This window comes from Chiloscyllium plagiosum, chromosome 3, assembly GCF_004010195.1.
Source record: "Chiloscyllium plagiosum isolate BGI_BamShark_2017 chromosome 3, ASM401019v2, whole genome shotgun sequence".
In the NCBI taxonomy this organism is placed as follows: Eukaryota; Metazoa; Chordata; class Chondrichthyes; order Orectolobiformes; family Hemiscylliidae; genus Chiloscyllium; species Chiloscyllium plagiosum.
This window is the reverse complement of record NC_057712.1, coordinates 654776-681740: the sequence shown is the minus strand read 5'-3', so window position 1 is coordinate 681740 and position 26965 is coordinate 654776. Positions and strand designations below refer to the sequence as shown.

The 26965-nt window shown below is 41.2% G+C and overlaps 1 protein-coding gene across 1 annotated transcript in view; it reads left to right on the top strand.

Annotated features, from left to right (window-relative positions):
- Positions 1–26965, top strand: part of rab10 (RAB10, member RAS oncogene family) — an 80045-nt gene that overhangs the window by 29731 nt on the left and 23349 nt on the right. The window contains exons 2-3 of the mRNA XM_043675885.1: positions 15708–15768; positions 23678–23816. Coding sequence (XP_043531820.1) covers positions 15708–15768; positions 23678–23816 — 200 coding nt within the window. The remainder of the gene's footprint in view (positions 1–15707; positions 15769–23677; positions 23817–26965) is intronic.

Sequence of the window (26965 nt, the reverse complement as noted above, 5' to 3'; positions counted from 1 at the left end):
GAGGTTGGCAAACGTGCAACTGTTTAAGAAGGGTGGTAAAGACAAGCCAGGGAACTACAGACCGGTGAGCCTGACGTCGGTGGTGGGCAAGTTGTTGGAGGGACAGGATGTACGTGTATTTGGAAAGGCAAGGACTGATTTGGCTTTGTGTGTGGGAAATCATGTCTCACAAGCTTGATTGAGTTTTTTGAAGAAGTAACAAAGAGGATTGATTAGGGTAGAGCAGTAGATGTGATCTATATGGACTTCAGTAAGGCATTCGACAAGGTTCCCCCTGGGAGACTGATTAGCAAGGTTAGATCTCATGGAATACAGGGAGAATGGGCGGCACGGTGGCACAGTGGTTAGCACTGTTGCCTCACAGCGCCAGAGACCCAGGTTCAATTCCCGCCTCAGGCGACTGACTGTGTGGAGTTTGCACATTCTCCCCGTGTCTGCGTGGGTCTCAAAGGTAGAAGACAGAGGGTGGTGGTGGAGGGTTGTTTTTCAGACTGGAGGCCTGTGACCAGTGGAGTGCCATAAGGATCGATGCTGGGTCCTCTACTTTTTGTCATTTACGTAAATGATTTGGATGTGAGCATAAGAGGTACAGTTAGTAAGTTTGCAGATGACACCAAAATTGGAGATATAGTGGACAGCGAAGAAGGTTACCTCAGACTACAACAGGATCTTGACCAGATGGGCCAGTGGGCTGAGAAGTGGCAGATGGAGTTTAATTCAGATAAATGTGAGGTGCTGCATTTTGGGAAAGCAAATCTTAGTAGGACTTATACACTTAATGGTAAGGTCCTAGGGAATGTTGCTGAACAAAGAGACCTTGGAGTGCAGGTTCATAGCTCCTTGTAAGTGGAGTCACAGGTAGATAGGACAGTGAAGAAGGCGTTTGGTATACTTTCCTTTATTGGTCAGAGTATTGAGTACAGGAATTAGGAGGTCATGTTGTGGCTGTACAGGATATTGATTCAGCCACTGTTGGAATATTGCGTGCAATTCTGGTTTCCTTCGTATCAGAAGGATATTGTGAAACTTGAAAGGGTTCAGAAAAGATTTACAAGGATGTTGCCAGTGATGGAGGATTTGAGCTATAGGGAGAGGCTGAACAGGCTGGGGCAGAAGAAGAAGGGCTTCTGAAGAAGGGCTTATGCCCGAAACGTCGATTCTCCTGTTCCTTGGATGCTATCTGGATTGCTAATCCTGCGTGATTTACTAGTGTTCCACAAAATGTGAAGGGCTGATGGTTAGATTTTCTTGTTGGAGATGATCATTGTTTGGTACTTGTCTTTGCAATATGCCTTTAGTTCTACTACTTATGCAGAAGTGCCAAATAGAATTCAAATTCATTTTTGAACTAATTTTCATGTGGCGATTATTACTTTGATAGGGACTTCACTAATATTCCCCAAATATCAATTTTATCCTATTACTGAAACACTTCTACCTTCTATTTTTAATCCTAATATGTAGGACGTGTGCATCTGAATTCATCAGAACGCCACAGTGGTTAGTAGTAGACCTGGTTTTGATTCCAGATTCATGCAACTGACCGTGGGGTTGGCACATTCTTGAGTTTGTGCCTGGGTGCTCTGGTTTTCTCCCACAGTTCAAAGATGTGCAGGTCAGGTGGATTAGCCATGGCTAATGCAGTATTGCAAACGTGGTGGGGGGGTGTGGTTCTGTGTGGGATGCTCTTTGCATTGTCAGTGCAGACTCCATGGTCTAAATGGCCTTTATCTGCATTGTAGGGATTTTATGATTCTTAAATGCACAAGCCAGCTTGCTGTTGGTGAAAGTGATCTTGTTTTTCTGCTGAATTCATGACAAAAATATTGGTTTATTTAACACCATTCCATTAACATCTCATTAAAGTAACAAGATTCACCTTTTCCAAAAAGATCTATTTTATGTATTCTCTGGGACATGGGTGGCACTGGCTTGTCAGCATTTACTGCATATCCCTAGTTGTCCTTAAATTGCCACTTAGAATAGCTGCAATCCATGACAAAGAAACGTGAATAAGCAATTTGTCTTTTTATTCCAATTTGAGCCCTGCTGTGCAATCCTTATGTTTTATTTTCATAAAAATATTTATTAATGTACAAAGCATAATTTAGTTCTGTATTCATTAGGGTGAAACAGACATTCTCAAACTTTATAAGAACATAACTTTTGAACTAATTTTCATTGAGCACGATTACTTTGAGAGGGATCCCACTAACATTCTCCACGTACCCGTTTTATCCTATAATGGAGATAGTGGTATAGAACATTACAGCGCAGTACAGGCCCTTCGGCCCTCAATGTTGTGCCGACCTGTCGTACCAATCTGAAGCCCATCTAACCTACACTATTCCGTGTATGTTCATTTGCTTGTCCAATGACGACTTAAATGTACTTAAAGTTGGTGAATCTACTACCGTTGCAGGCAAAGCATTCCATACCCTTACTACTCTCTGAGTAAAGAAACTACCTCTGACATCTGCCCTATATCTATCACCCCTCAATTTAAAGCTATGCCCCTTGTGCTCGTCGTCACCATACTTGGAAAAAGGCTCTCCCTGTCCACCCTATCTAACCCTCTGATTATCTTATATGTCTCTATTAAATCACCTCTCAACCTTCTTCTCTCTAACGAAAACAGCCTCGTCCTTCAGCCTTTCCTCGTAAGACTTTCCCTCCATACTAGGCAACATCCTAGTAAATCTCCTCTGCACCCTTTCCAAAGCTTCCACATCCTTCTTATAATGCGGTGACCAGAACTGTACACAATACTCCAAGTCCGGCCGCACCAGAGTTTTGTACAGCTGTAGCATAACCTCATGGTTCCGGAACCAATCCCTCTATTCATAAAAGCTAAAACACTGTATGCCTTCTAACAACCCTGTCAACCTGGGTGGCAACTTTCAAGAATCTGTGTATATGGACACCGAGATCTCTCTGCTCATCTAAATTACCAAGAATCTTACCATTAGCCCAGTACTTTGCATTCCGGTTACTCCGACCAAAGTGAATCACCTCCCACTTGTCCACATTAAACACCATTTGCCACCTCTCAGCCCGGCTCTGCAGTTTATCTGTGTCTCTCTGTAACCTACAACATCCTTCGTCACTATCCACAACTCCACCGACCTTAGTGACGTCTACAAATTTACTAACCCACCCTTCTACGCCCTCATCCAGGGCGTTTATAAAAATGACGAACAGCAGTGGACCCAACACTGACCCTTGGGTACACCACTAGTAACTGGACTCCAGAATGAATATTTCCTATCAACCACCACCCTCTGTCTTCTTTCAACAAGCCAATTACTGATCCAAACTGCTACATCTTTGAATTTTAGTCTCAATATGTAGTATGTTTGCTTTCATTTTTATTGAGATTAATCTGCATCAAGGCATCAAGAATGTGATTACATTCAGTCTTGATCATACTGAAAAGATTAGGTAGTTTGATAGCAAGAAAATGGAATGCATATAATACATACAATCCATTGTTACCAGTAGTGTTAATATTTGAGTATGATATTACACGCATGTACAAATATCATCACTATTGCCTATGTGGACCAGATTACCCAGTGATGCTAGTTAATACAGTCTGTCCTGTGTCATCTACACCTTTTTTGAAGAATTGGCTGAATGCTACCTGAAACCTTTTTTAAGACAATTGGCTGCAGTTCATTTAACCCTTGGTGACCCAAGTTCTCCATTTACAGATTATACTGGGTATTAGATTATTTGTAGTCCAGTGGTTAGTATACAGCAAGGGTTTCAGAAATGCAGCTTTCTAATTTTGTGTTGTCCAGTTTTTTGAACAATTGGCAGCATTAACTGAACTAGTTTAAAAATAATAATTTTCTATCGAGTAACGAGTGAGTGAGTTTGAGTTTTCTATTAGAAGCACTTAACCATAAGATCATAAGAAATAAGAACAGTTTGGTCCCTTGAGTCTGCTCTGCCATTCAATAGAATTGTGACTGATACAGCATTCCTCATGACCCATTTTCCTCCCCCTTCCCCATAATCTTTGATTTCCCCAACTGATCAAGAATCTACCTAGCTCAGCCTTAAATATACACAAGGACTCTGCCTCTGTCGTTCCATGTGGCAAGGAGTTCCAAAGGTGGTCAATCCTCTAAGAAAAGAAATTCCTTCTTATCTCAGTCTTAAATTGGCACCCCTTTACTCTGAAACAGTGCCCTCTGGTCATAGACCCTCCTTTCAGCATTTTCCTTCGTAAGACCCCATCAGAATCCTATATGTTTCAAAGTGATCACCTTACATTCTTCTAAACTCCAGTGAGAAGCCATTGCTTATAAGACTTGGCCTTCCTGCGTTGAGAGAAATTATCCATTTATAGAGCAAGGGCTGTTTACTTGAATCCTTGGGACACTTACCTAGATATTCAATAGAAAAATGGAAGGAATGTTGTATATTTATGGTCCTGACTTGTGATACTGAATTTTAAAATAGAGTGTAATAACCTAAAGTCTCTTGAGCAGTCCCTCGAGATTCGGAATAACTTCTGCATTGGCATGTCTGGTTCTAAGATGACTGCAAAGTGTGAATTACAGATTCTGCCAGCTATCAGGCAGATGGTGTTTAAAAGGATGGATGGATGAGTTTCTGGATGTCCAATACCTCTATTTCGCCCCTGTGTCTTCCAATGAAATCCCTTCATTCTGTTCCTTCCCAAATGAGCTTTATTTATCCCCAAGTAAAATCTGACTGGCTGATCTGATTTTGTTTGGTGGGGGGGGAGCGCAGAGTTGTGGGTGTGGGTGGCCCAATTAATGAACATAAATGTTGCTTCTGATATTTAGAGTGCAAAATCTCTGATCAGTTGTTTTACCTTTACCTTTTACCTAAGAGAGTAACGTTTTAGTATTTAGTAATGTATACTGTCAGCTTGCTTCTGTTCTCCTGCAGTTTTATTGCTGGCCAATTCAGCAGAGAAACAAGTTGAGAATTTGAACTATTGTTTGAGATTTTGATCACTTTTTTCAGAAGTTTGGTAGAACTGTGGCTCACTTTGTCGATTTGCCAAGATCATTAATATCTAAATTGCACTTTTATAAAGGCTTGTTCTGGCAGCTAAGACTTCCACATTGGTACCTGTTACTTTTGCATATGCCATTCAACGCTGCTGCTAAGTTTGTGGCAGTTATCTCATAATTGAATCAGTCTTCAATCCATAGTGTCTTTTGTACAAATTAAACTGAGCTATGCAATTCTGATGCAAGTATATTAAGTCACTTATTTGTAATGGCATTCAAAATCTCAAGTAATTCTACTCATTGTACTTATTAATTGAAGTCATTGCAAAAGTGTTTTGATTTGACAGCTTGGATTCAGATTGTGTAAGTGTAAGGCACAGTTTCGTTTGCTGACATCAACATCTATTTCAGGAGCCCAGTGTGTAGAGAAAAAAATCTAACTTTTCAAAAGAGTTAAGGAGAATCTAAAGAGATTCTACAAATATATTAAGGACAAAAGAGTAACTAGGGAGAGAGTAGAGCCCCCTAATGATCAGCAAGACTGCTAATGTCTGGAGCCGCAGGAGTTGTCGGAGATACAACACAAATATTTTGGATCAGCATTTATGGTGGCTAAGGGTATGGAAGATAGAGAATGTGGGGAAATAAGTAGCAACATGTTGAAAAATGTCCATATTGCAGGGGTGGTGGTGGTGGGCATCTTAAAATGCATAAAGGTTGATAAATCCCCAGGACCTAATCAGGTGTACCCTAGGATTCTATAGGAAGCTAGGGAAGTGTTTGCTGGGACCCTTGCTGAGATATTTGTATCATTGATAGCCGCAGGTGAGGTGCCGAAACACTGGAGGTTGGCTAACATGGTGCCACTATTTAAGAAAAGTGATGAGGAAAAGCCAGGAAACTATTAGGCCATTGAGTCTGATATCGATGGTGGCCAAGTTGTTGGACGGAATCCTGAGGGACAGGATTGAAGTTCAAGTCCCCTGGGTTGGGTTTGGTTGAGGTTCGATGTCTGCATCGAACTGGGGTTTGAGTCTACTGGGTGGGTTGATTTGAGGTTCAAGTCCTCCGCACTGTGCTGAGGTTCAAGCAGAAGTGGTGGAGGCTGGTACAATTGCAACATTTAAAAGGCATTCGTATGGATATACGCATAGGAAGGGTTTGGATGGATATGGGCCAGGAGGTGGCAGGTGGGACTAGATTGGGTTGGGTTGATCTGGTCGGCATGGACAGGTTGGACCGAAGGGTCTGTTTCCGAGCTGTACATCTATATGACGCTGTGACTCTCTGGGATTCAAGCTTTCTGTGTTTAATTCAGGTTCAAGCTTTCTGCGTTTGGGTGGGATTTGGATTCTCTTGTTTAAGTGGGATTCGGGTTTTCTGTGTTTAAGTGGGATTTGAGCCCCCGTGGGAAGTAACTTGAGAAAAGAGTTAAAATCCCTGAGTGGCGAAATTTGAGTCTGTGCGAGTGTTTGCTTTGGGGGAAGAGAGTGGCTTGGATTGCAGCACCATGTGGTCCACTGCAAGGGCTCTCTTTTTATAAGTGTAATTTCAGGTGAGAGGATGCAAAGAAAAGAAACGCTGAAATTAAGGTTGTGCTAATACTTGGGTTGACAAAGGGAGGTTTCAATGTAAATTGTACCATGCAGAGAGTGTTTGATGTTTAAAAGTTTTGGTTTGTTAAAATACTGGATCGTAAAATCCTTTTTAAGTAACTATTTTGCACTGTTTGAATCAGGATCTCAATTCAGTATGTTTTATGGGTTATCTAATGGGACAGAGTTTGTTTTTACATTGAAATTGGGCAACATTATGTCCTTTTTAAAATTAGCACTCTTGTAACCTCAAAACAAATTGAGCGCCTTGAGCCTCTGATTTGTTAGAAATTCTACAATGCCTGTTTTAAAAAATAGGACAGTTGGGTCAGTGGTCTTGCTTTAACCAGATGAGAGTATTGTGTTTAAAATATCTTTGCTCTGTTTTTATGCTGTGTGTTCACAAAAAGAAGACAGCATTTTGAGTTTGATATTTTAAGATTTTAGAGAATATTAGAACTCGAGTCTGAGCTGTTTCAGTTCTGTTAATTATTAAGACTTCATCGGCTTCCTTCACATTGCAAATTCAGAGAATGTTGATCTCTATCAATGATTCGGAGATGCCGGTGTTGGACTGGGGTGTACAAAGTTAAAAATCACACAACACCAGGTTATAGTCCAACAGGTTTAATTGGAAGCACACTAGCTTTCGGAGCGACGCTCCTTCATCAGGTGATTGTGGAGGGCTCGATCGTAACACAGAATTTATAGCAAAAATTTGCAGTGTGATGTAACTGAAATTATACATTGAAGAATTGATTGTCTGTTAAGCCTTTCATCTGTTAGAATACAGTGATAGTTTCACTTCTTTCATGTGTAAATAACAAAACCCCTTTTTTTTTTAAAAGTTGCATTCTCGGGTTAGCTGTTAACAATGGTGATAGCTAGATCTCTATCTAATTCTGACTGGTTTTATTTGGGAAGTTTCATTTTGGAGAACAATATTTGAGATTTAAATCTGAACTGAACTGCCCCTTCAATTGCAAAAGCACAAAACTTTTTTTTTGTTCTCTTGCTGTTCTTGATTTTGGAATAGTTTTCCTGACAGCTTTCACATTAGCCAAGTTTCAATTTGTTAAAGAAAATAATTTTTGAATAACCTGAATGAGGTACTCAAGTGTTTGATTTTAGAACAATTGATTATTGTTTATAAATGACTGAATTGTTTAGTCAGTACAATTTTTATAAGTTAATAGATTGTGTAAAACTTGATAATGACATAAATAGTAAAGAGTAATAGACATCAAGAATTCAAAAATTGTTGAAATAGGCAGAGACAATTTAGTGTAGTTAAATATATGACTGTCTTCATACCGATAACCACCCTGGCAAGGAAGGAATGAGAGTGGAAATGTAAAGATGCTTTCAGCAGCTGATATGGTCTCTAGAATTGCTCCATTCACAGGTAAAGAGCACCTTTTGGATCACGGCCTGCCCTTCCACAACCTGATCCAACTGATTCAATCAGCTCCCCAGTCATGAGCATGAAAAGTAAAGAAAATAACAACAGTGAAGAGGATGTGTGTATGCTTTGTGTCAGTGGCCTTCCTACGGACATTAAACCACGAGCTTTACCTTGTCTTTCGATTATTTAAGGGATATGAAGGTTCACTGATCAAGCTAATATCACAACAGTCTGTTGGCTTTGTTACATTTTAAACAGCAGTATTCAACACCGAGTGGGAGCAGAAGCAGCAAAGAATGCTGCATTCACTTAGCCTGCTGCTGCACTGCACACTCTCGTGCGTTGGTATCCTCCATCTGCAAGGACGGAAGTGTTTTCAGTTTTGTTAATTATTTAACTGCCATTATCCAATGAGTCAGATTTCTCGGAAGAGTGATGCAAGAGCAGAAAGAATTTTGTTTCCAGGTTGGACTTTACAAAAGGAGATTTTGGAGAGCTGGCTTGTTTCCACTCGACTTGGAGGGGATGGAGTGGTCGCTAAGGACTGTGGATTTAAGAACTTTACTGGTGAATTTTTTTTCCGCGTGGGAGGATTCTTCAAACTCCATTTACTGTAATGGACTAGTACTTTTTGTTGTTAGAATCGTTGAATGCTGTGTGTCAATGACTTGCTTGATGCTTGCTGTCAGTCTTATGAAAGCTGGCAGTGCCTTCTCGGTGGTTATCCTGAAATGATAAACAGAGGGAATGAGAATGTGTATAGGGTATAAGCAAGCAGGGAAAGAGTTAACTTCTGAGTTTTGTGAAACAAGAGATTCAGCTGAGCATGCCTCAGATCAGACAAGGTCTTAGTTAACAATGGGGTGCTGGAGACAAGGATAATTAGTTAACAAAGTGGAAAAGCATTTGTTATGTAGAGCCATTTAACAATATTGGAAGCATTCAGTATATAAGGTCAGTTAACAAGGGGAAAAGTATCCATTATATCAAGCCAGTTAACCAGTTTAAGAGCATTCATTGTATATCAGCAGAAGGCTTAATCTCTCCTATTGCCACTCGCTGATTGTAATGGTCACCCAATCAATTTGAATGTTGCCTTAGCTGGATGATTCTCCCTGTAAAATGACTATATAATTCATTAAGAAACTGCTTGTCCAGAGAAGACTGAAAACTCATGTCTCTGTGCACATGGGTGATCATTCTTTCTCCCTCCAGGGCCCGGAATAAAAATGGAGGCGGTAAAGCCAAACTGTGTTTCTGAGTGTTTTGCTTTGACTGAGGTGGGGGGGGAAACAAGACGATAAGGAAAACCTTTTTTATGCAGAGGGTGGTGGGTGTCTGGAATTCATTACCTGTGTTGGCTGTAGTGGGAGAGACAAAACGCTTTTAAAAAGTACTACATTCTGCATCTCAAGCACTGTAAGCCACAGGGCTATGGGCTTTGTGTGGGAAGGTAGAAAGGGGTCTGGGCGTCTTTGTTCCCTCTTATGTATCATTTATATGGTACTATAGGATGAAGGGTTATCGAGAGAATGGAGGAGAATGTGTTTGAGAAACCTATCAGCCATGATCGAATGATTGAGCAGTCTCGACAGGCCAAATGACCTAATTCTGCTCCTGTATTTTCTGGTCTAATGGCCTGCCACTGATCCTTGCAGCCTTGTGTGTTCTTATTTTAATTTGATACCATTCCTTAACTTCCTTCATTCGTTGCAGATTGTGTATCCTTTTTTTTTGTCTTCCTTTCCCAGTGGACAAGTCAGAGGTCACACGACACCAGGCTATAGTCCCACAGGTTTATTTAAAATTGCAAGCTTTCAGAGCGGTGCTCCTTCACCGGCATCTCCTCATGTTTCCCAATGGAGCAAATCTTTGACAGTTTCGAAATATTTCTTGAGATCTGTCCTGCCTCCCTAACATCTGTTCAAAAGACTTTGGTGTTTCTTTTATAAATTATTCTTTTGTCAGTCAGCTTAGTCCTTTCCACATTCAGTTCTCTTGTGTACCTGTAATATGCTTGCTTCTGTACTGTATTATGTGCTTGAAACTCTCCCTTTGCACTCTAATATCAACTTTAAAAAACCATCCATGAAGCTAAATGACGATTTTCTCGAGGAGCTGTTTCATCTTCTACCAAGTGATCTCTTATTGAAGACACCGCAATTGTATCTTGATCTGCCAATTTTTGGTCCATGAAAATGTTTCACTTGCCCCATTCTATTCCTAAGAGTTAGATCTGTTTCTGTTCTCAATTGTGTGAAAGTAAAATGACCAAGAAAGTAACCCAGAAATTTTCCAAAGTTATTTAGCTCCCTTGCCCTTTCTTTTTTTCTGGTCAGTATTAGGAAAGTGCAAGTCTGATGTTAACTCTACTGTTTTACAATTTCTAATGTTTGGAAATTGTATTCTCAAATTGCTTTTCATTTGTTGGTATACCATAAGTTACTAAAATGTTTGTTTCGAATTCAAACCAAATTACTTCTGCCTTTGAATCCTCCAGCACGTATTATACCTGTACGCAAAACCTTTTTAACAAGCTGCCACCTCCCTATAACTTGCCCCTCTTAATTGTGTTGCAGGCGGAATGTATCCCATTCTCCTTGTGCTTATGTAAACTAGGTTGGTCTTATTGTCATTATTCTAGCTCCATGAGCAACTTGTATACATGAGTACAATTTCAAGTATATTTGACATGTCGTGAAACTGCTGAAAATGGAGTGGAGACACTTGGTTGCCATTTACTTGACATATTAAGCAATAATGGTGATAGCGAGTTTCTGATGTATGCCGATAACTTGCAATTGGGAATTGTTCCAGCCTCTGCTAAAGTGAGTTTTTTTTTACAATTTGGAAGAACGCTTTCTGGTATCATCTGAATCTTTGTCCATTTATGCAATGTGGGTAAAAGTGATATTGAACTTCCTTTAACTGCATACGTCCAGAAAGGATGGCTACTTTGGTGTGTGTCTAGAACCAGGGGCACAGTATCAAAATATCATTTAGGGTAGAGGTGAGTAGGAACATCTTTACTTAGTGGTGACTGTTTTGAGTTCTCCACCTCCAGAGGGATTTGAAAGTTCAGTCATTAAGTTTAAGACCGAGGTTAATAGATTTGTCATAACAAATGACATCTTGGGATATTTGGATGAATATGACAAGAATATTGCAAGAATATGACATTGAGGTAGATGATCAGTCATGATTAGAATGGCGAAAGGATCGCAGGTGCCTATGTGGCCTATTCTGCCCCTAAGTTTCTATCTATCCAACTATTCTTCAGCTCACATAATCAAACTGGAGTATTGCTGCAAACGTGTTTTGTCAAAGCTTTTTCTCTTGAATTTATGGATATTTCTCACAAATTGTCCCAATGTAAAGTGAAGACATTTATATCGTACGCTGAGTACACGAATTGGTTGGCAAGTGGACTCTGGTAGATGTGATGCCATGGAGAATGCACTAGTTAGGTGATGATTGACAATTGGTGACCTAACTTTGAAAGATTCACTCTGATCTGAGGGACTAATTGGAGTGTGACTGCCACTATTTTGTTGAATTAAAATAGAAACTATATGCATATTGTACCTTTTCTGTTTGAAAGGGGCCTTGTATATTAATATATGCAGCTTCCAGAACACAAGTGAATCACAATGCAAACCTGATGTGGCGATGCTGGTGTTGACTGGGGTAGACAAATGAGATGTCAGATGACACCAGGTTGTAGTCCAGTAGGTTTTGGATGTAGGTTTGCTCGCTGAGCTGGAAGGTTTGTTTTCGGATGTTTCGTCACCATACTAGATACCATCTTCAGTGAGCCTCCGAATGAAGCACTGGTGGTGTAACCCGCTTTATATTTATTTGTTTGTGTTTCCTAGGATTGGTGACATCATTTCCTGTTCTTTTTCTCAGGAGGTGGTATTTGGGGTCCAAGTCACTGTGTGTGTTGATAGAGTTCCGGTTGAAATGCCGTGCTTCTAGGAATTCTCGTGTATGTCTCTGTTTGGCTCCTCCTAAGATGGATGTGTTGCCCCAGTCAAAGTGCCATTTACCACCCTCTGAGAAAAAAAACAGGAAATGACATCGCTATAGGAAATGTCACCATAAGAAATGACGCCACCAACCCTAGGAAACTCAAACGTATAAATAGAAAGCAGGCTACACCACCAGTGCCTCATGTGGAGGCTCACTGAAGATGTTGCTGAAAATGTGTTGCTGGAAAAGCGCAGCAGGTCAGGCAGCATCCAAGGAACAGGAGAATCGACGTTTTGGCATGAGCCCTTCAGGAATGAGGAAAGTGTGTCCAGCAGGCTAAGATAAAAGGTAGGGAGGAGGAACCGTCGTGTTGCTATGGTCTGGCGATGGAGGAGTCCAAGGACCTGCATGTCCTTGGTGGAGTGGGAGGGAACTCAGATTTCTCCAGTTTCCTCATTTTCCCCTCCCCCCACCTTGTCTCAGTCAAATCCCTCGAACTCAGCACCGCCTTCCTAACCTGCAATCATCTTCTTGACCTCTCCGCCCCCACCGCACTCCGGCCTATTACCCTCACCTTGACCTTCCACCTATCGCATTTCCAACGCCCCTCCCCCAAGTCCCTCCTCCCTACCTTTTATCTTAGCCTGCTGGACGGACTTTTTCCTCATTCTTTAAGAAAGGCTTATGTCCGAAACGTGGATTCTCCTGTTCCTTGGATGCTGCCTGACCTGCGCATTTTCAGCTCTGATCTCCAGCATCTGCTGTCCTCACTTTCTCCTCACTGAAGATGTTACCTAGTATGGTGACAAAACATCTGAAAACGAACCTTCCAGCTCACTGAGCAAACCTACATCCAGAACCTCAACCTGAGCTACAAATCTTATCAAAACTCTCCAACAGGTTTATTTGAGTGTTCCGAAACTCTGATTTCAAATAAACCTGTTGGTCCGCAACCTAGTGATGTGACTTATGACAATGCAAACCTTTCAGACAATCCTATTGTTTCAACTCAACAGGTGGGAGTCAGACTCTTGTCAGGGCATTACACTGGAAAATTATTCAATTAAAATTAACTTGCCTAGTTTTAAAGCTTGAACAATGCTTGTCAGTTAACAGTCAACATCATCTAACTGGTGCTTTGAGAGAGAATATCTCTATCAAGAGGGCGCACTTGCCAACCAGTCAGTGCATTCTTGTAGTATAAATGTTATTTTTCCTTTACATTAGTATTTCTAGGAAAGTTATCCTAATAAAAGAAAAGCTTCAGCAAAATATCAATTTTCAATAATGTTCTACCAAACAGCTATTGTATAATAGGAGAAAGTGAGGACTGTAGATGCTGGAGAGTCAGAGTCAAAACGTTTGGCATTGGAAAACCACAGCAGGTCAGGTAGCATCTGAGGAGCAGGAGAGTCAATGTTTCGGGCATAAACCCTATGTGGTGAGGGAAAGGGGGGGTGTGGCTAGGACTAGGGGTTGGTAGATGGGAAGGCGATAGTTGGATGCAAGTGGGAGGTAAATGTGATAGGTTGGTAGGGAGGGTGGAGCGGATAGGTGGGAAGGAAGATGGATAGGTAGGACAGGTCAAGAGGACCGTGTCGAATTGGAGGTTTGGATCTGGGATGAGGTGGGGCGAGGGGAGATTTGGAAACCGGTGAAATTGATATATTTCCCTCCGCATCCCTTTGTGTTCTACAGAGACCACTCCCCCTCCGATTTCCTTGCCAACCAACCCACCCACCACACCTGACACCTTCCCTTGCTGCTGCAAGAGGTGTAAAACCTGCACCCACCAATCTCTGAACAAGGCTCTAAAGGATCATTTCAAATCTAGTGGAGTTTTTCCTGCATATTCAACCACCTCATTTACTCCGTCCATTAATTTCCAGGTTGTCCCTTCTACATTGGGGAGACAGAACACCAACTCGCGGAGCAGTTCAGTGACCATCTCTGGGACACATGCACCAAACAACCCCATTGCCCTGTGGCCAACTACTTTACCTCTCCCTCCCACTTCCCCTAAGGACATGCAAATCCTGGGCCACCTCTACCCGTCACCTGGAGGAAGAATGCCTCCTCTTCCGCCTCTGGACCCTACAATCATACAGCATCAGTTTCATCAGTTTCCAAATCTTCCCTCCACCCCCCACTCATCCCAGATCCAATCCTGGAATCACCTCTTGACCTGCCCTACCTGTCCATCTCGCTTCCACCTATCCGCTCCACCCTCCCCACTGACCTATCACAGTTACCTTGCACCTCCATCCACCTATTGCCTTCCCACCCATCTGACCCCAGCCTGGCCCCAGGTGCACCCCCCTCCCCCCACCATTTGTCTCTCAGCCCTCTTCCCCCTCCAAATTCCGATTGAAGGTCTTAGGCCCAAAACGTCGACACTCCTGCTCCTCGGTTGTTGCATGACCAATTATTGTATAATGTCTCTTGTGGCACAATGGTAGTGTATCTACCCCTGGACTGGAGGCCTTGTTGAAGTCTCACGTGCTCCAGAGGTGAGTAGTGACATCACTGAGCAGTTTGATTTTTTTTTAAAAACTGATCATATGGATTTTCTATGTAAATTAGCTGCTACAATTCTTGACTTTACTGTTGCACTTCAGAAAGAACTTTGTTGGCTTTTGAACCTTAAAAGTGATCCAAATATACCTTTTTATTATTTGTACATATTGATAGGGTGCTGTCATTCTGAATTAAATCTATATAATTACTTAGTCTAATTAATTAGAGCATTGCTTTGATTTCAGACTTATACACTTTTTCGTATGGGTTAAATCCAAATGATTTCTTACTGTAATAAATGTACCAACAAACCTTATATTTGTAACTAGTGCTGAAGTAATTGGTGGATAGAATCATTCTATCTTTCCTTTAAAAGTAAGATGTTGTCAGTAATATAATTTGCATGGATTTCCTTTTTTGTTTAGTGTTTCCTGATAGGTGGATCAGGACCAGGTGACAAATTAGCTGTTGATCTTAGGGAATTTTCTGTCATTCTTCTCTATTAGCTGTGAAATTATTCAAGCATCTGAAAATTTTCTTTGAGAAAAAGTACCCAAAATTCAAATGAGGGAATTTTGTGTTGTATTAGCTTACTCTGTTGTGCAAGTGATTTGAAATATCTGGATGACATTGCATTTTTACTTTCAAAAACTTTACAAGCTTGGTTTTGGAAAACTTTGAAGAAACACCTGAAATATTATATTGCATAGACCCTTTTAGCTTTTTATTTGTATTGAAAGCCAAATTCATAACCTCATTGCCAAGATTTTTTAACTACAGTAGGCCTACAGTAAAAATGTAGCTTATCAAAGGCTTTTGGGAAGAAATTGGCAGTTTTTAGAATCATGTACTTTTGTGTTAATTGATTTTTTTTTTCCAATTTATCAACTTTTTTCTTGTAATCATTTCTGTTAGCAGCTTTAAACTCTAATTGAGAATTGTTTTCTAAAGAAAATGATACCATATGATTTATGAAATAAGTTTTTAAAACATTATTTGTAAGTTTGTTATTTATTGGGAAATAGTGAGGTTATTAAATATAGTAATTCTCCTATTTTAGCATTCTCAAGTCAGAGTCCATTCTCCTGTCTCCTGTGAAACCATATAGATAGAACCAAGTCTATCTTAAGATGAGTTTAAAGTGTTAGTCAATCTGAGTCCTAACTAATTGAAAATATATCTTGCATTATAAAGTATTTTAAAATGTTGTTTTTGCAATTACAGGAATTGATTTTAAAATCAAAACCGTCGAACTACAGGGAAAGAAAATCAAACTGCAGATATGGTAAGTGGTGAACTTTTGCTAATTGTCTATCAAGGGATAATAGTTTTGTGGCTGGAGCGATACATGTAAGGGTAAAGAAAGAAAACGGTAAGTGACTGCACAATTGGTTTAGTTTTCTGAGAAATTGAATAAATTTGAAAACCAACTTTATTTTAAGTGATCAGAAGGTTATTGCAATTATGATCATATTATACCACAAACTTGATCTAAACTGTAATTCTGGAAACCCACCTTCTGTGACTCCTTTTCCACCTCCAACCACTGACTTTACAGTACTTCACCTCTTCTCTCTCTTTTGTCTGTTATTCTCAGTCTGTTTCTCAACTATGTCAGTACTTAAGATCTGTTACTATAGTGCTCAATCAAATTTGATAGTAATGCTCTTGATATACAATTTTGCATTACACAAACTAACCATTTTGGCCCACATGCACACAGCAAAACTCCCAAAGAGTAAGTCTCCTTTTTCTCTCCCTCCTATACAGAGGAACCTCAATTATCCGAATGAGATGGGCTGGCACTATTTCATTCAGATAATTGATTATTTGGTGAATTGATTCAATGCCTTTCATTTCGAGCTCGGGAGATTTCTGTAATGTCTGCTCCATGTTCAGGAGATAAGGCAGCATCATAGCGCATGAGGCCCTGCCCCACATACCCACCTCCCTAAACCCCATCCAACACTGCCCTCCCGCCCGCCCCCATACCCAACCTCTCCGGGCCAGCTGGACTGGACACCAACAGCAAGACTACTGCTACTGCCTTTTGGGGGTGGGGTCTCCAAATAGCACGTGCACACAGCCTCACATACAACTTTTTACTGCATCTTTTTGACAGGTTCCACCTCTGCCCTGTACAGGACAATGTTAGAGAGATAATCTGGGGATAGGGGTTTAGGGTACACGCCTGTGTAGAACTCCAGGGAAAGTGCAGGAAGAGAGAGAGGGAGGGAGTGGTAGGTCAGTCATTTAGACATGGTGCCTGTGCTCCCATCAGTCCAGGACTGTTCTCGGCAGTGCTTTTAATCACTGTAAGCAAAAGACGCGATCAGTGTTGGACACATCTTTGATGTAATGTTTCTGTTGGGACCCAGAGATCTCCCTCGGATAATCTGATTTTCGGATAATTGGTATTCGGATAATCGAGGTTCGTTTGTCCATAAGTACACCTCCAGCTTCCCCTTGAGTAATAATCAGATCACTCCCTTTTTCTATTAAGAGCCATCAGAAATATTAAAGCGCTATAAGCCCCCCAATGATCAGTAGGAGATTGAGAAGCAAATTTGTAAGGAGATCTTGGATATCTGTAAGAATGATAGTGTTCTAATGTTAGGTGATTTTAACTTTTCAAACTAGACTGGGGCTGGGACTGCTATACTGTGAAGGGCTTGGATGGAGAGGAATTTGTGTGTAAAAAAAAAAAAAAGTTTTCTTATTCAATATGTGGATGAACCTACTAGAGAATGAGCAAAACTTGACCTTTTGAGAAATAAGGCAGAGCAAGTGACTGAGGTGTCAGTGGGGGGGCACTTTGGGGCCAATGGCCATAATTCTGTTAGCTTTACAAAAAAAAAGGTGGTAAGGAAAGGCCAGGGAGTTATAGACCTGTAAGTCTGATGTTAATAGTGGGTAAGTTGTGGAGGCGATTCTGAGGGACTGGATTTACATGTATTTGGAAAGGCAAGGACTGATTAGGGATTGTCAACGTGGCTGTGTGCATGGGAAATTATGTCTTACTAACGTAATTGAGTTTTTGAAGCGATGACAAAGAAGATTGATGAAGGCAGAGCAATGGATATTGTCTCCATAGACTTCGAGGCATTCAACAAGGTTCAGCTTAATGAACTGATTACCAAGGTTAGATCACATGGAATCCAGGAGAGCTAGCCATTTGGATACAAAATTGGTTTGAAGGTAGGAAACGGAAGGAAGTGCTGGAGGATTTTTTTTTTGGACTGGAGGCCTGTGATCAGTGATGTGTCAAAAGGATCGGTGTGGGGTCCACGTTTTTGACATTCATATAAATGATTTGACTATGAATACAGTAGGGATGGTTATTAAGTTTGCAGATGACTCCAGAATTGGTGATGTAGTGGACAGTAAAGATGATTGAGCCGAGGGAGTGGTGAGATAAATGGGAAGGATTGGGGCAGGGGGGAAGATAGGTGGATGGCGTAATGGTGATAGGTCAGAGGGGAGGGTGGAGCAGAATAGTTGGGAAGGAAGATTGCCAGGTCATGAGGGCGGTAACAAGTTGGAAGATTGGATCTTTGATAAGGTGGGGAGAAGGGAAATGAGGACCTCCAACCCCATGGCATCAATGTAGATTTCACCAGTTTCCTCATGTCCCCCACCTTATCCAAGATCCAATCTTCCAACTCGTTACTGCCCTCATGACCTGTCCTACCCATCCATCTTCCTTCCCAACTATCCGCTCCACCCTCCCCTCTGACCCATCACCATTGCCCCCACCCCCATCTACTTATTGCGCTGTTAGCTACCTTCACCCCCAGCCTCACCACCCCCTTGGCTCTCGGCCTCATTCCTGATGAAGGGCTTTTGCCCGAAATGTGAATTCTTCTCCTCTGATACTGCCTGATGCTTCTCCAGCACTGTACTCTTGATGCTGATCTCCAGCAGCTGCAGTCCTCACGTTCTCCCAGTGAAGAAGGTTACCTCAGATGGGTTGCTGGGTCAAGGAGTAGCAGGTAGAGCTTAATTTAGATAAATGTGAGGTGTTGCATTTTGCTAAGGCAAATCTGGGCAGGATTTATACACTTAATGATGGGGTCCTGGAGAATGTTGTGAACAAAGAGACCTTGGGGTGCAGGTTCATAATTCCTTGAAGGTGGAGTCACACGTAGACAGGGTAGTGAAGAAGGCATTTGGTACACTTGCCTTTTTCGGTCAGTGTATCGAATTGGGAGGCCATGTTGTGGATGTACAGGACAATGATTCGGCCACTTTTGGAATACTGCATGCAAGTCTGCTCTCCCTGCTATAGCTGAAACTTTATTGCTGGAACAGCACAGCAGGTCAGGCAGCATCCAGGGAACAGGAGATTCGACGTTTCGGGCACATGCCCTGTTCCCTGGATGCTGCCTGACCTGCTGTGCTGTTCCAGCAATAAAGTTTCAGCTTTGATCTCCAGCATCTGCAGACCTCACTTTCTCCCTGCTATAGGGAAAGGTAGTGTTAAATTTGAAAAGATTTACAAGGATGATGCCAGGTTGACGGGCTTGAGCTATAGGGAGTGGCTGAATAGGCTGGCTGTATTTTCCCTTGAGCATCAGAGGGTAATGGATGACCTTCATAGAGATTTATAAAATCATGAGGAGCATGGAGAGAGTAAATAGTCAGGGTCTTTTTCTCAGCATAGGGGAATCCAAAACTAGAGGGAATAGGTTTAAAGTGAGAGGGGAAAGATTTAAAAGGCATCTGGATGGGTACCTGAATCGGATAGGTTTAGAACATAATGAAGAGAAAATGAGGTCTGCAGATGCTGGAGATCAGAGATGGAAATGTGTTGCTGGAGAAGCGCAGCAGGTCAGGCAGCATCTAGGGAACAGGAGAATCGACGTTTCGGGCATTAGCCCTCCTGAAGAAGGGCTAATGCCCGAAACGTCGATTCTCCTGTTCCCTAGATGCTGCCTGACCTGCTGCGCTTCTCCAGCAACACATTTCCATCTTAGAACATTATGAGCCAAATAACAATAGACAATAGGTGCAGGAGTAGGCCCTTCGAGCCAGCACCACCATTCATTATGATCATGGCTGATCATTCACAATCGGTATCCTGTTCCTGCCTTATCCCCATAAGCCTTGATTCCACTATCTCTAAGAGCTCTATCCATCTTTCTTGAAAGTATCCAGAGACTTGGCCTCCACTGCCTTGTGGGACAGAGCATTCCATATATCCACTACTCTCTGGGTGAAGAAGTTTCTCCTCAACTCTGTTCTAAATGTCCTACCCGTTATTTTTAAGCTGTGTCCTCTGGTTCTGGACTCACCCATCAGCAGAAACATGCTTCCTGCCTCCAGAGAGTCCAATCCATTAATAATTTTATACGTCTCAATCAGATCCCCTCTCATCTTTCTAAACTGTATACAAGCCCAGTCGCTACAATCTTTCAACATATGATAGTCCCACCATTCCGGGAATTGACCTCGTGAATCTACACTGCACTACCTCAATAGCCAGAATGTCCTTCCTCAAATTTGGAGACCAAAACTGTACACACTACTCCAGGTGCGGTCTCACCGGGGCCCTGTACAGCTGCAGAATGACCTCTTTGCTCCCATATACAATTCCTCTTATTATGAAGGCCAGCATGCTATTAGCTTTCTTCACTGCCTGCTGTACCTGCATGCTTGCTTTCATTGGCTGATGTACAAGAACATTTAGATCTTGTTGTACTTCCCCTTCACCTAACTTGACTCCATTTAAATAGTAATCTACCTTACTGTTCTTGTCACCGAAGTGGATAACTGCCCATTTATCCACGTTAAACTGCATCTGCCATGCATCCATCAACTCACCTAACTTGTCCAAGTCACCCTGTATTCTCATAACATCCTCCTCACATTTCTTCCTGCCACCCAGCTTTGTGTCATCAGCAAACTTGCTAATATTACTTTTGATGTCTTCATCTATATCATTGATTTATTGTAAACAGCTGCGGTCCCAGCACTGAACCTTGTGGTACCCCACTGGTTTCGGTTATTCTGAAAGGGACCCATTTATCACTACTCTTTGCTTCCTGTCAGTCAGCCAATTTTCAATCCAAGTCAAAACCTTGCCCCCAATACCATGTGCCCTAATTTTGCTCACTAATCTCCTATGTGGGACCTTATCAAAGGCTTTCAAAGTCCAGGTACACTACATCCACTGGCTCTCCTTTGTCCATCTTCATAGTTACATCCTCAAAACATTCCAGAAGATTAGTCAAGCACGATTTCCCCTTCGTAAATCCATACTGACTCTGACCTATCCTATTACTGCTATTCAAATGAGTCGTAATTTCATCTTTTAGAATTGACTTCAGAATCTTTCCCACCACTGATATCAAGCTAACCGGTCTATAATTATGTTTTCTTTCTCCATTCCTTCTGACAAAGTGGGACAACATTAGCCACTCTCCAATCCGCAGGAACTGATCCTGAATTGATAGAACATTTGGTAATCATTTTCCAATGTGTCCACGATTTCTAGAGCCACCTCCTTAAGTACCCTGGGATGTAGACCATTAGGTCCCAGGTACTTATCAGCCTTCAGACCTAACCGTCTATCCAGCGCCATTTCCTGCCGAATATAAATTCCCTTCAGTTCATCCATTACCCTAGATCCTTCAGCTCCTATTACATCTGGGAGATTGCTTGTGTCTTCCCCAGTGAAGACAAATCCAAAGTACCTATTCAACTCTTCTGCCATTTCCTTGTTCCCCTTAATAAATTCACCCATTTCTATATTCAAGGACCCAATTTTAGTTTTAACCATTCTTTTTCTTTTCACATTCCTAAAAAAGCTTTTACTATCCTCCTTTATATTTTTGGCCAGTTTACCTTCGTACCTCATTTTTTCTCCATGTATTGCCTTTTAGTTATCCTCTGTTGCTCTTTAAAAGTTTCCCAGTCCTTCAGCTTCCTGCTCATCTTTGCTATGATATACTACTTGGCTTTTAACTTCGCTCGTCAGCTGCGGCTGCCCCTGCCTCTCCTTAGGATCGTTCTTCCTCTTTGGAATGAACCAATCCTGCACCTTCTGATTATATCCAGAAATATCTGCCATTGTTGTTCCACTGCCATCCCTGGTAGGGTATTGAACCATTGAACTTTGGCCAGCTCCTCTCTCATAGTTCCCTTTGTTCAACTACAATACTGACACTCCCGATTCTCCCTTCTCCCTCTCAAATTGGAAATTAAAACTTGTCATATTATGGTCACGACCTCCTAATGGCTCCTTTACTTCGAGGTCCCTGATCAAATCCGGTTCGTTGCACAACACCAGATCCAGAATTGCCTTCTCCCTGGTAGGCTCCAGTACTAGCTGTTCTAAGAATCCATCTCCCTCTCTTGGGATCCAGTACCATCCTGATATCTCCCAGTTTACCTGCATGATGAAATCCCCTATAACAACTGTAGTAATACCTTTGCGACAGGCCCATTTCAACTCCTTATTCAACGTACACCCTACATCCAGGCTACTGTTTGGAGGCCTGTAGATAACTCCCATTTGGGTCTTTCTACCCTTAGAATTTCTCAGCTCTATCCATACCAACACTACATCTCCTGATTCTATGTCCCCCCCTCGCAAGGGACTGAATTCCATTGCTCACCAACAGGGCCACCCTACCCCCTCTGCCCATCGGTCTGTCCTTTCAATAGCATGTATAGCCTTGAATATTCATTTCCCAGGCCATGTCTCAGTTATCCCCACATCGTACCTGCCACTTTCCAACTGAGCCTCAAGATCATCCACCTTATGCTTCGTGCATTCATATATATAATAATCTTAATTTGTTACTCCCCTCACTCTTCCTATCAATCCCTATTTCACTTGACCATACTGTATGGTCCCTTCGTGAATTTTCTGCTCCATTGATTCTGTTGTCTGTCTTAACTTCACTTATTCTCACTTTCCCTTTAACGTCCTTCTTCTTAAATTTCCAGTTTGTTTCCCCCCAACTACTTAGTTTAAATACACCTGTGTTGCAGTGGCTGACAAATGGGACTAGAATAATTTAGGGTATTTGGTTAGCATGGATGAGTTAGACTGACGGATCTGTTTCCACACTGCAATTCCATGACACTAACTACTTCTATACAATGTATAGTTAAATGTAACTTTTTGAAGCCGTTTCTTTTCAGTTATTAAGGATGACTAATAGTTTGGCTGTGTAGTTTTCCATCTGACCACCTTTGGGCCAGTCACCTCTTTTATTGGCAGAGTATATAAAAACACAATTTTAATTAACTCCTTGGTCTATCTTAATAGTTATTCATTATTCATTTTATATTCATAGTGTTCATTTTACTTTTGGCAGATATTATAGCTGTTTCTTCCTCTCCCAATGTATTTGCTTTGCTTGCTTATCAGTTCTATTATTTTCAAGTAACCTGGTTAAACTGCTCAGGATCACTACATTCCCTTCTATAAATAAACATTTGTAATAATTCTCAGTGTGTGTGCTACATTTGATATGGAAGTTAAATTGTATACTATAAAAAAGGAAGCTGAAGGTCAGGAAAGTTATCATGTGCAATAACTAATGCCTTCTAATTCAGTATCAAAAATGCTGTTGGAAATTTAAAAATTTTGTTAATACACTTTCCATGTTGGCAATTGTAAAAGGATAAAGTAATTGCATTAGTATTGTAACTTAATCTGGATTTGTTTTTTTAGACCCTAACTGGCAGGAAGTGCATCAATAATTTTGGCATTTATCTTGAGTTCTTCCCATTGTATTATTGCCCTTTAGTAAGAGGACAACATCAGAAGCATTGTCCTTTTCTGACGTAAATATTCAGATGGAAGCTGTTAGGCTTTTAAAAGAAAAACTACTCTGCTCCTGTCTACTGTGCTGTACTTGGACTAGCATTGCTATCTATGGATAATTGTTCCAGTGTTAATGTATTAAATGCTTGAGGGCCAGGCCCCTTTTCCTGGCAAGCGCTTAAATTTTTGGCTGAGGTACTGACTCAAGGAATCTTAGTTTAGACTTTAATTGCAACCGCATGACTTTAAAGTACAAGCAAAAGCCACACTTACCTCAGTGTTCTAGTTTTAAGTCTGTGTTTATGTGACACTTTTAATTTTCTAAAAGATATATCATAATAGGTTGCATTGACTGAATAAAAATGTGTGCGATTTTTCAAAAAAGTCTTAATAGTTAATTTTACTCATTTTGAAGGGACACAGCAGGACAGGAACGATTTCATACCATCACCACTTCCTACTATAGGGGAGCTATGGGAATCATGCTAGTCTATGACATCACAAATGCCAAAAGCTTTGAAAACATCAGCAAATGGCTGAGGAACATAGATGAGGTAAGAATACTGTTGCAATTTTATCACAAATGTATTGTTTTAGGAACGAGGGTCTTTTGCTATGGATGGTCTTGTCTGGTGAGTTTCTGCAATGTTTTGATTTTGAATGCAAAGTTGATTTTTCTGATTGAGTTGGTGGTAACTCAACAAACTAATTCATCTGTTTACAAAATTGGTGCACTGACACAGCCAATACAATCTTAACCAACAAAAAACAACTCCAAAGGCGATGTAAATTTAAACATAGTATCTCCTTCAAAATATAAGCAAAACTTCATTTTCAAAATGAAAGCAGGCATGATAAATAGCTATAAGTGAGATAATTGATATAAAAACAAAGTTTTATCTTTTGATAAATTAAATTGCAAATGTTACTTAATCAGCCATTTTTAGGAAGGATAATGGATTTTGAAAATTTCCTATATATCGGTATTGAGACTTGGAAGCCTGACACCATTTTAGGTGCAAATAACAAATCTTCAAAATGCATACTTTAAGGAAGCAGCAGGAAAATGTAATTTTGTTTAATACATGTGTTTATCTGAACTTCAACGAAAGTTATATAGACAAAAATCTTCAACTGATTTGATGTCTCACTGCATTAAAGGCGATATATAAATCCACGTTATCAAAACAATTGTTTGAACTAATTGGCACTGAATCATAATTTGCTTAACAGATTTTCATATATGAGATACATTCTGGTAGAAACTTGGCAATTTGATTAGCAACTTGCCCCAATTGGGACTAAGCACTTCTTTTTAAGCATCTTTTATGCTAATTATAATAAGGATGGCAGCCTGTGAAAGGTGGTGTTCTGCAAGGCTGTGTTGGGACCACAACTTTTCACTTTATAAATTAAAGATCTAGATGAAGGAACTGAAGGCATTCTGGCCAAATTTGCAGATATTAGAAAGATAGTTAGAGGGACAGATAGTATTGAGTAGGCTGCAGAAGGATTTGGACAAGTTAGAGTGGGCAAAGTAGTGGCAGATGGAGTACAGTGTGGGAAAGTGTGAGGTCATGCACTTCGGTAGGAAGAATAGTGGCATGAATTATTTTGTAAATGGGGAGAAAATTCAGAAGTCTGAAATGCAAAGAGACTTGGGAGTTTTAGTCCAGGATTCTCTTGAGGTAAACTTGCAGGTTAAGTCAGTAGTTAAGAAGGCAAATGCGATGTTGGCATTTATTTCCAGAGGACTTTAAATATAAAAGGGATGTACTTCTGAGGCTCTGGTCAGACCATATTTGGAGGATTGTGCGCACTTTTGGACCCAATATCTCAGGAAGGATAATACCGGGCCTGGAGTGTTTTTAGAGAAAGTTCACGAAAATAGTCCCAGGAATGAACAGTCTAATGTATGAGGAATACTTGAGGACTCTGGGTCTATACTTGATGAGTTTAGAGGGATGGGGAGGTTGGGGAGGGAATCTAATTGAAACATGCAGAATACTGAATGACCTGGAGAGAGTGGATGTTCAGAAGATGTTTCCATTGGTAGGAGAGACTAGCAACTGAGGACGTAGCCTTAAAGTAAAGGGAAGACATTTTAGAACAGATAAGGAGAAATTCCTTATGAATTCATAGCCACAGAAGGCTGTGGAGGCCAGGTTGTTGACTATATTTAAGACTGATATTGATAGGTTCTTGAGTATCAAGGGTTATAGGGAGAAAGCAGGAGAATGAGGTTGAGAAACTTATCAGCCATGATTGAATGGTTGGGCAGATTGGATGGGCTGAAAGGACCAGAAATTAGGCCAATGTCTTATGATTTTAGTTTACTAACAAGTAATAATTATTCTTCCCATCTAGTTACATTTGCACTCTCCATGGCTTAGTGCAAGCATAAGCTATTGTAACAATGTTCTGTGCCTTATTTCAGGTTCTTAGTGTGGATAATTCTCTGCTGTATGATGCCTGTTTTGTCACTTGGCACTTGTGTACTGCTGCTGCCTAATTCTGTTTGAATTAAATGGTATATCCAAACTTAGCAACTAAACCATGGTTTCTCTGGCTTTTGCCACATGCAAGAAGCAGAAGACTGGGTACCCCAATTCATTCCTGAATTGCTTATAAATGTGCAGCACAGATGCTTAGGGTTTTAAATTAACTTCCCAGATTTACTGTCAAGCATGGTATTGCAACATTAATATCGTGCACTATGCAATTTTTATTGACTCTCTTTGGAAATGAAGTTGCTTTACATCAGAATATTTAGGGTGGTCTCATTTAAGAAATCAGACTTGGGAATTTGATTTTGTGGGTGGTTTTGGCATATTTGTAATTTCATCCATCTGCACGTTTCCAAAGTATGATTTGCCTCAGATGTTCATAATCCTGCAACAAATTACAATGAGCCAAATGTTTCTGGGCATTTCCTGGTATTTCTCTCCCCAAAAAGAATGCAGGATTATAGACAATAGCAACCTGGAGTATCTTGAAATGCTGAGAAATAGATAATCTTGGACAAATCTCCAGGACATGATAAGAATGTTGTGGTTCTGTTCGCCGAGCTGGGAATTTGTCTTGCAAACGTTTCGTCCCCTGTCTAGGTGACATCCTCAGTGCTTGGGAGCCTCCTGTGAAGCGCTTCTGTGATGTTTACTCCGGCATTTATAGTGGCCTGTCTCTGCCGCTTCCGGTTGTCAGTTCCAGCTGTCCGCTGTAGTGGCCGGTATATTGGGTCCAGGTCGATGTGTTTGTTGATGGAGTTTGTGGATGAGTGCCATGCCTCTAGGAATTCCCTGGCTATTCTCTGTTTGGCTTGCCCTATAATGGTAGTGTTGTCCCAGTCGAATTCATGTTGCTTGTCAACTGCATGTGTGGCTACTAAGGATAGCTGGTCATGTCGTTTCGTGGCTAGTTGGTGTTCTTGGATACGGATCGTTAGCTGTCTTCTTGTTTGTCCGATGTAGTGTTTTGTGCAGTCCTTGCATGGGATTTTGGACACTACATGTGGGCGGCACGGTGGCACAGTGGTTAGCACTGCTGCCTCACAGCGCCAGAGACCCGGGTTCAATTCCCGACTCAGGCGACTGACTGTGTGGAGTTTGCACATTCTCCCCGTGTCTGCGTGGGTTTCCTCCGGGTGCTCCGGTTTCCTCCCATAGTCACAAAGATGTGCAGGTCAGGTGAATTGGCCATGCTA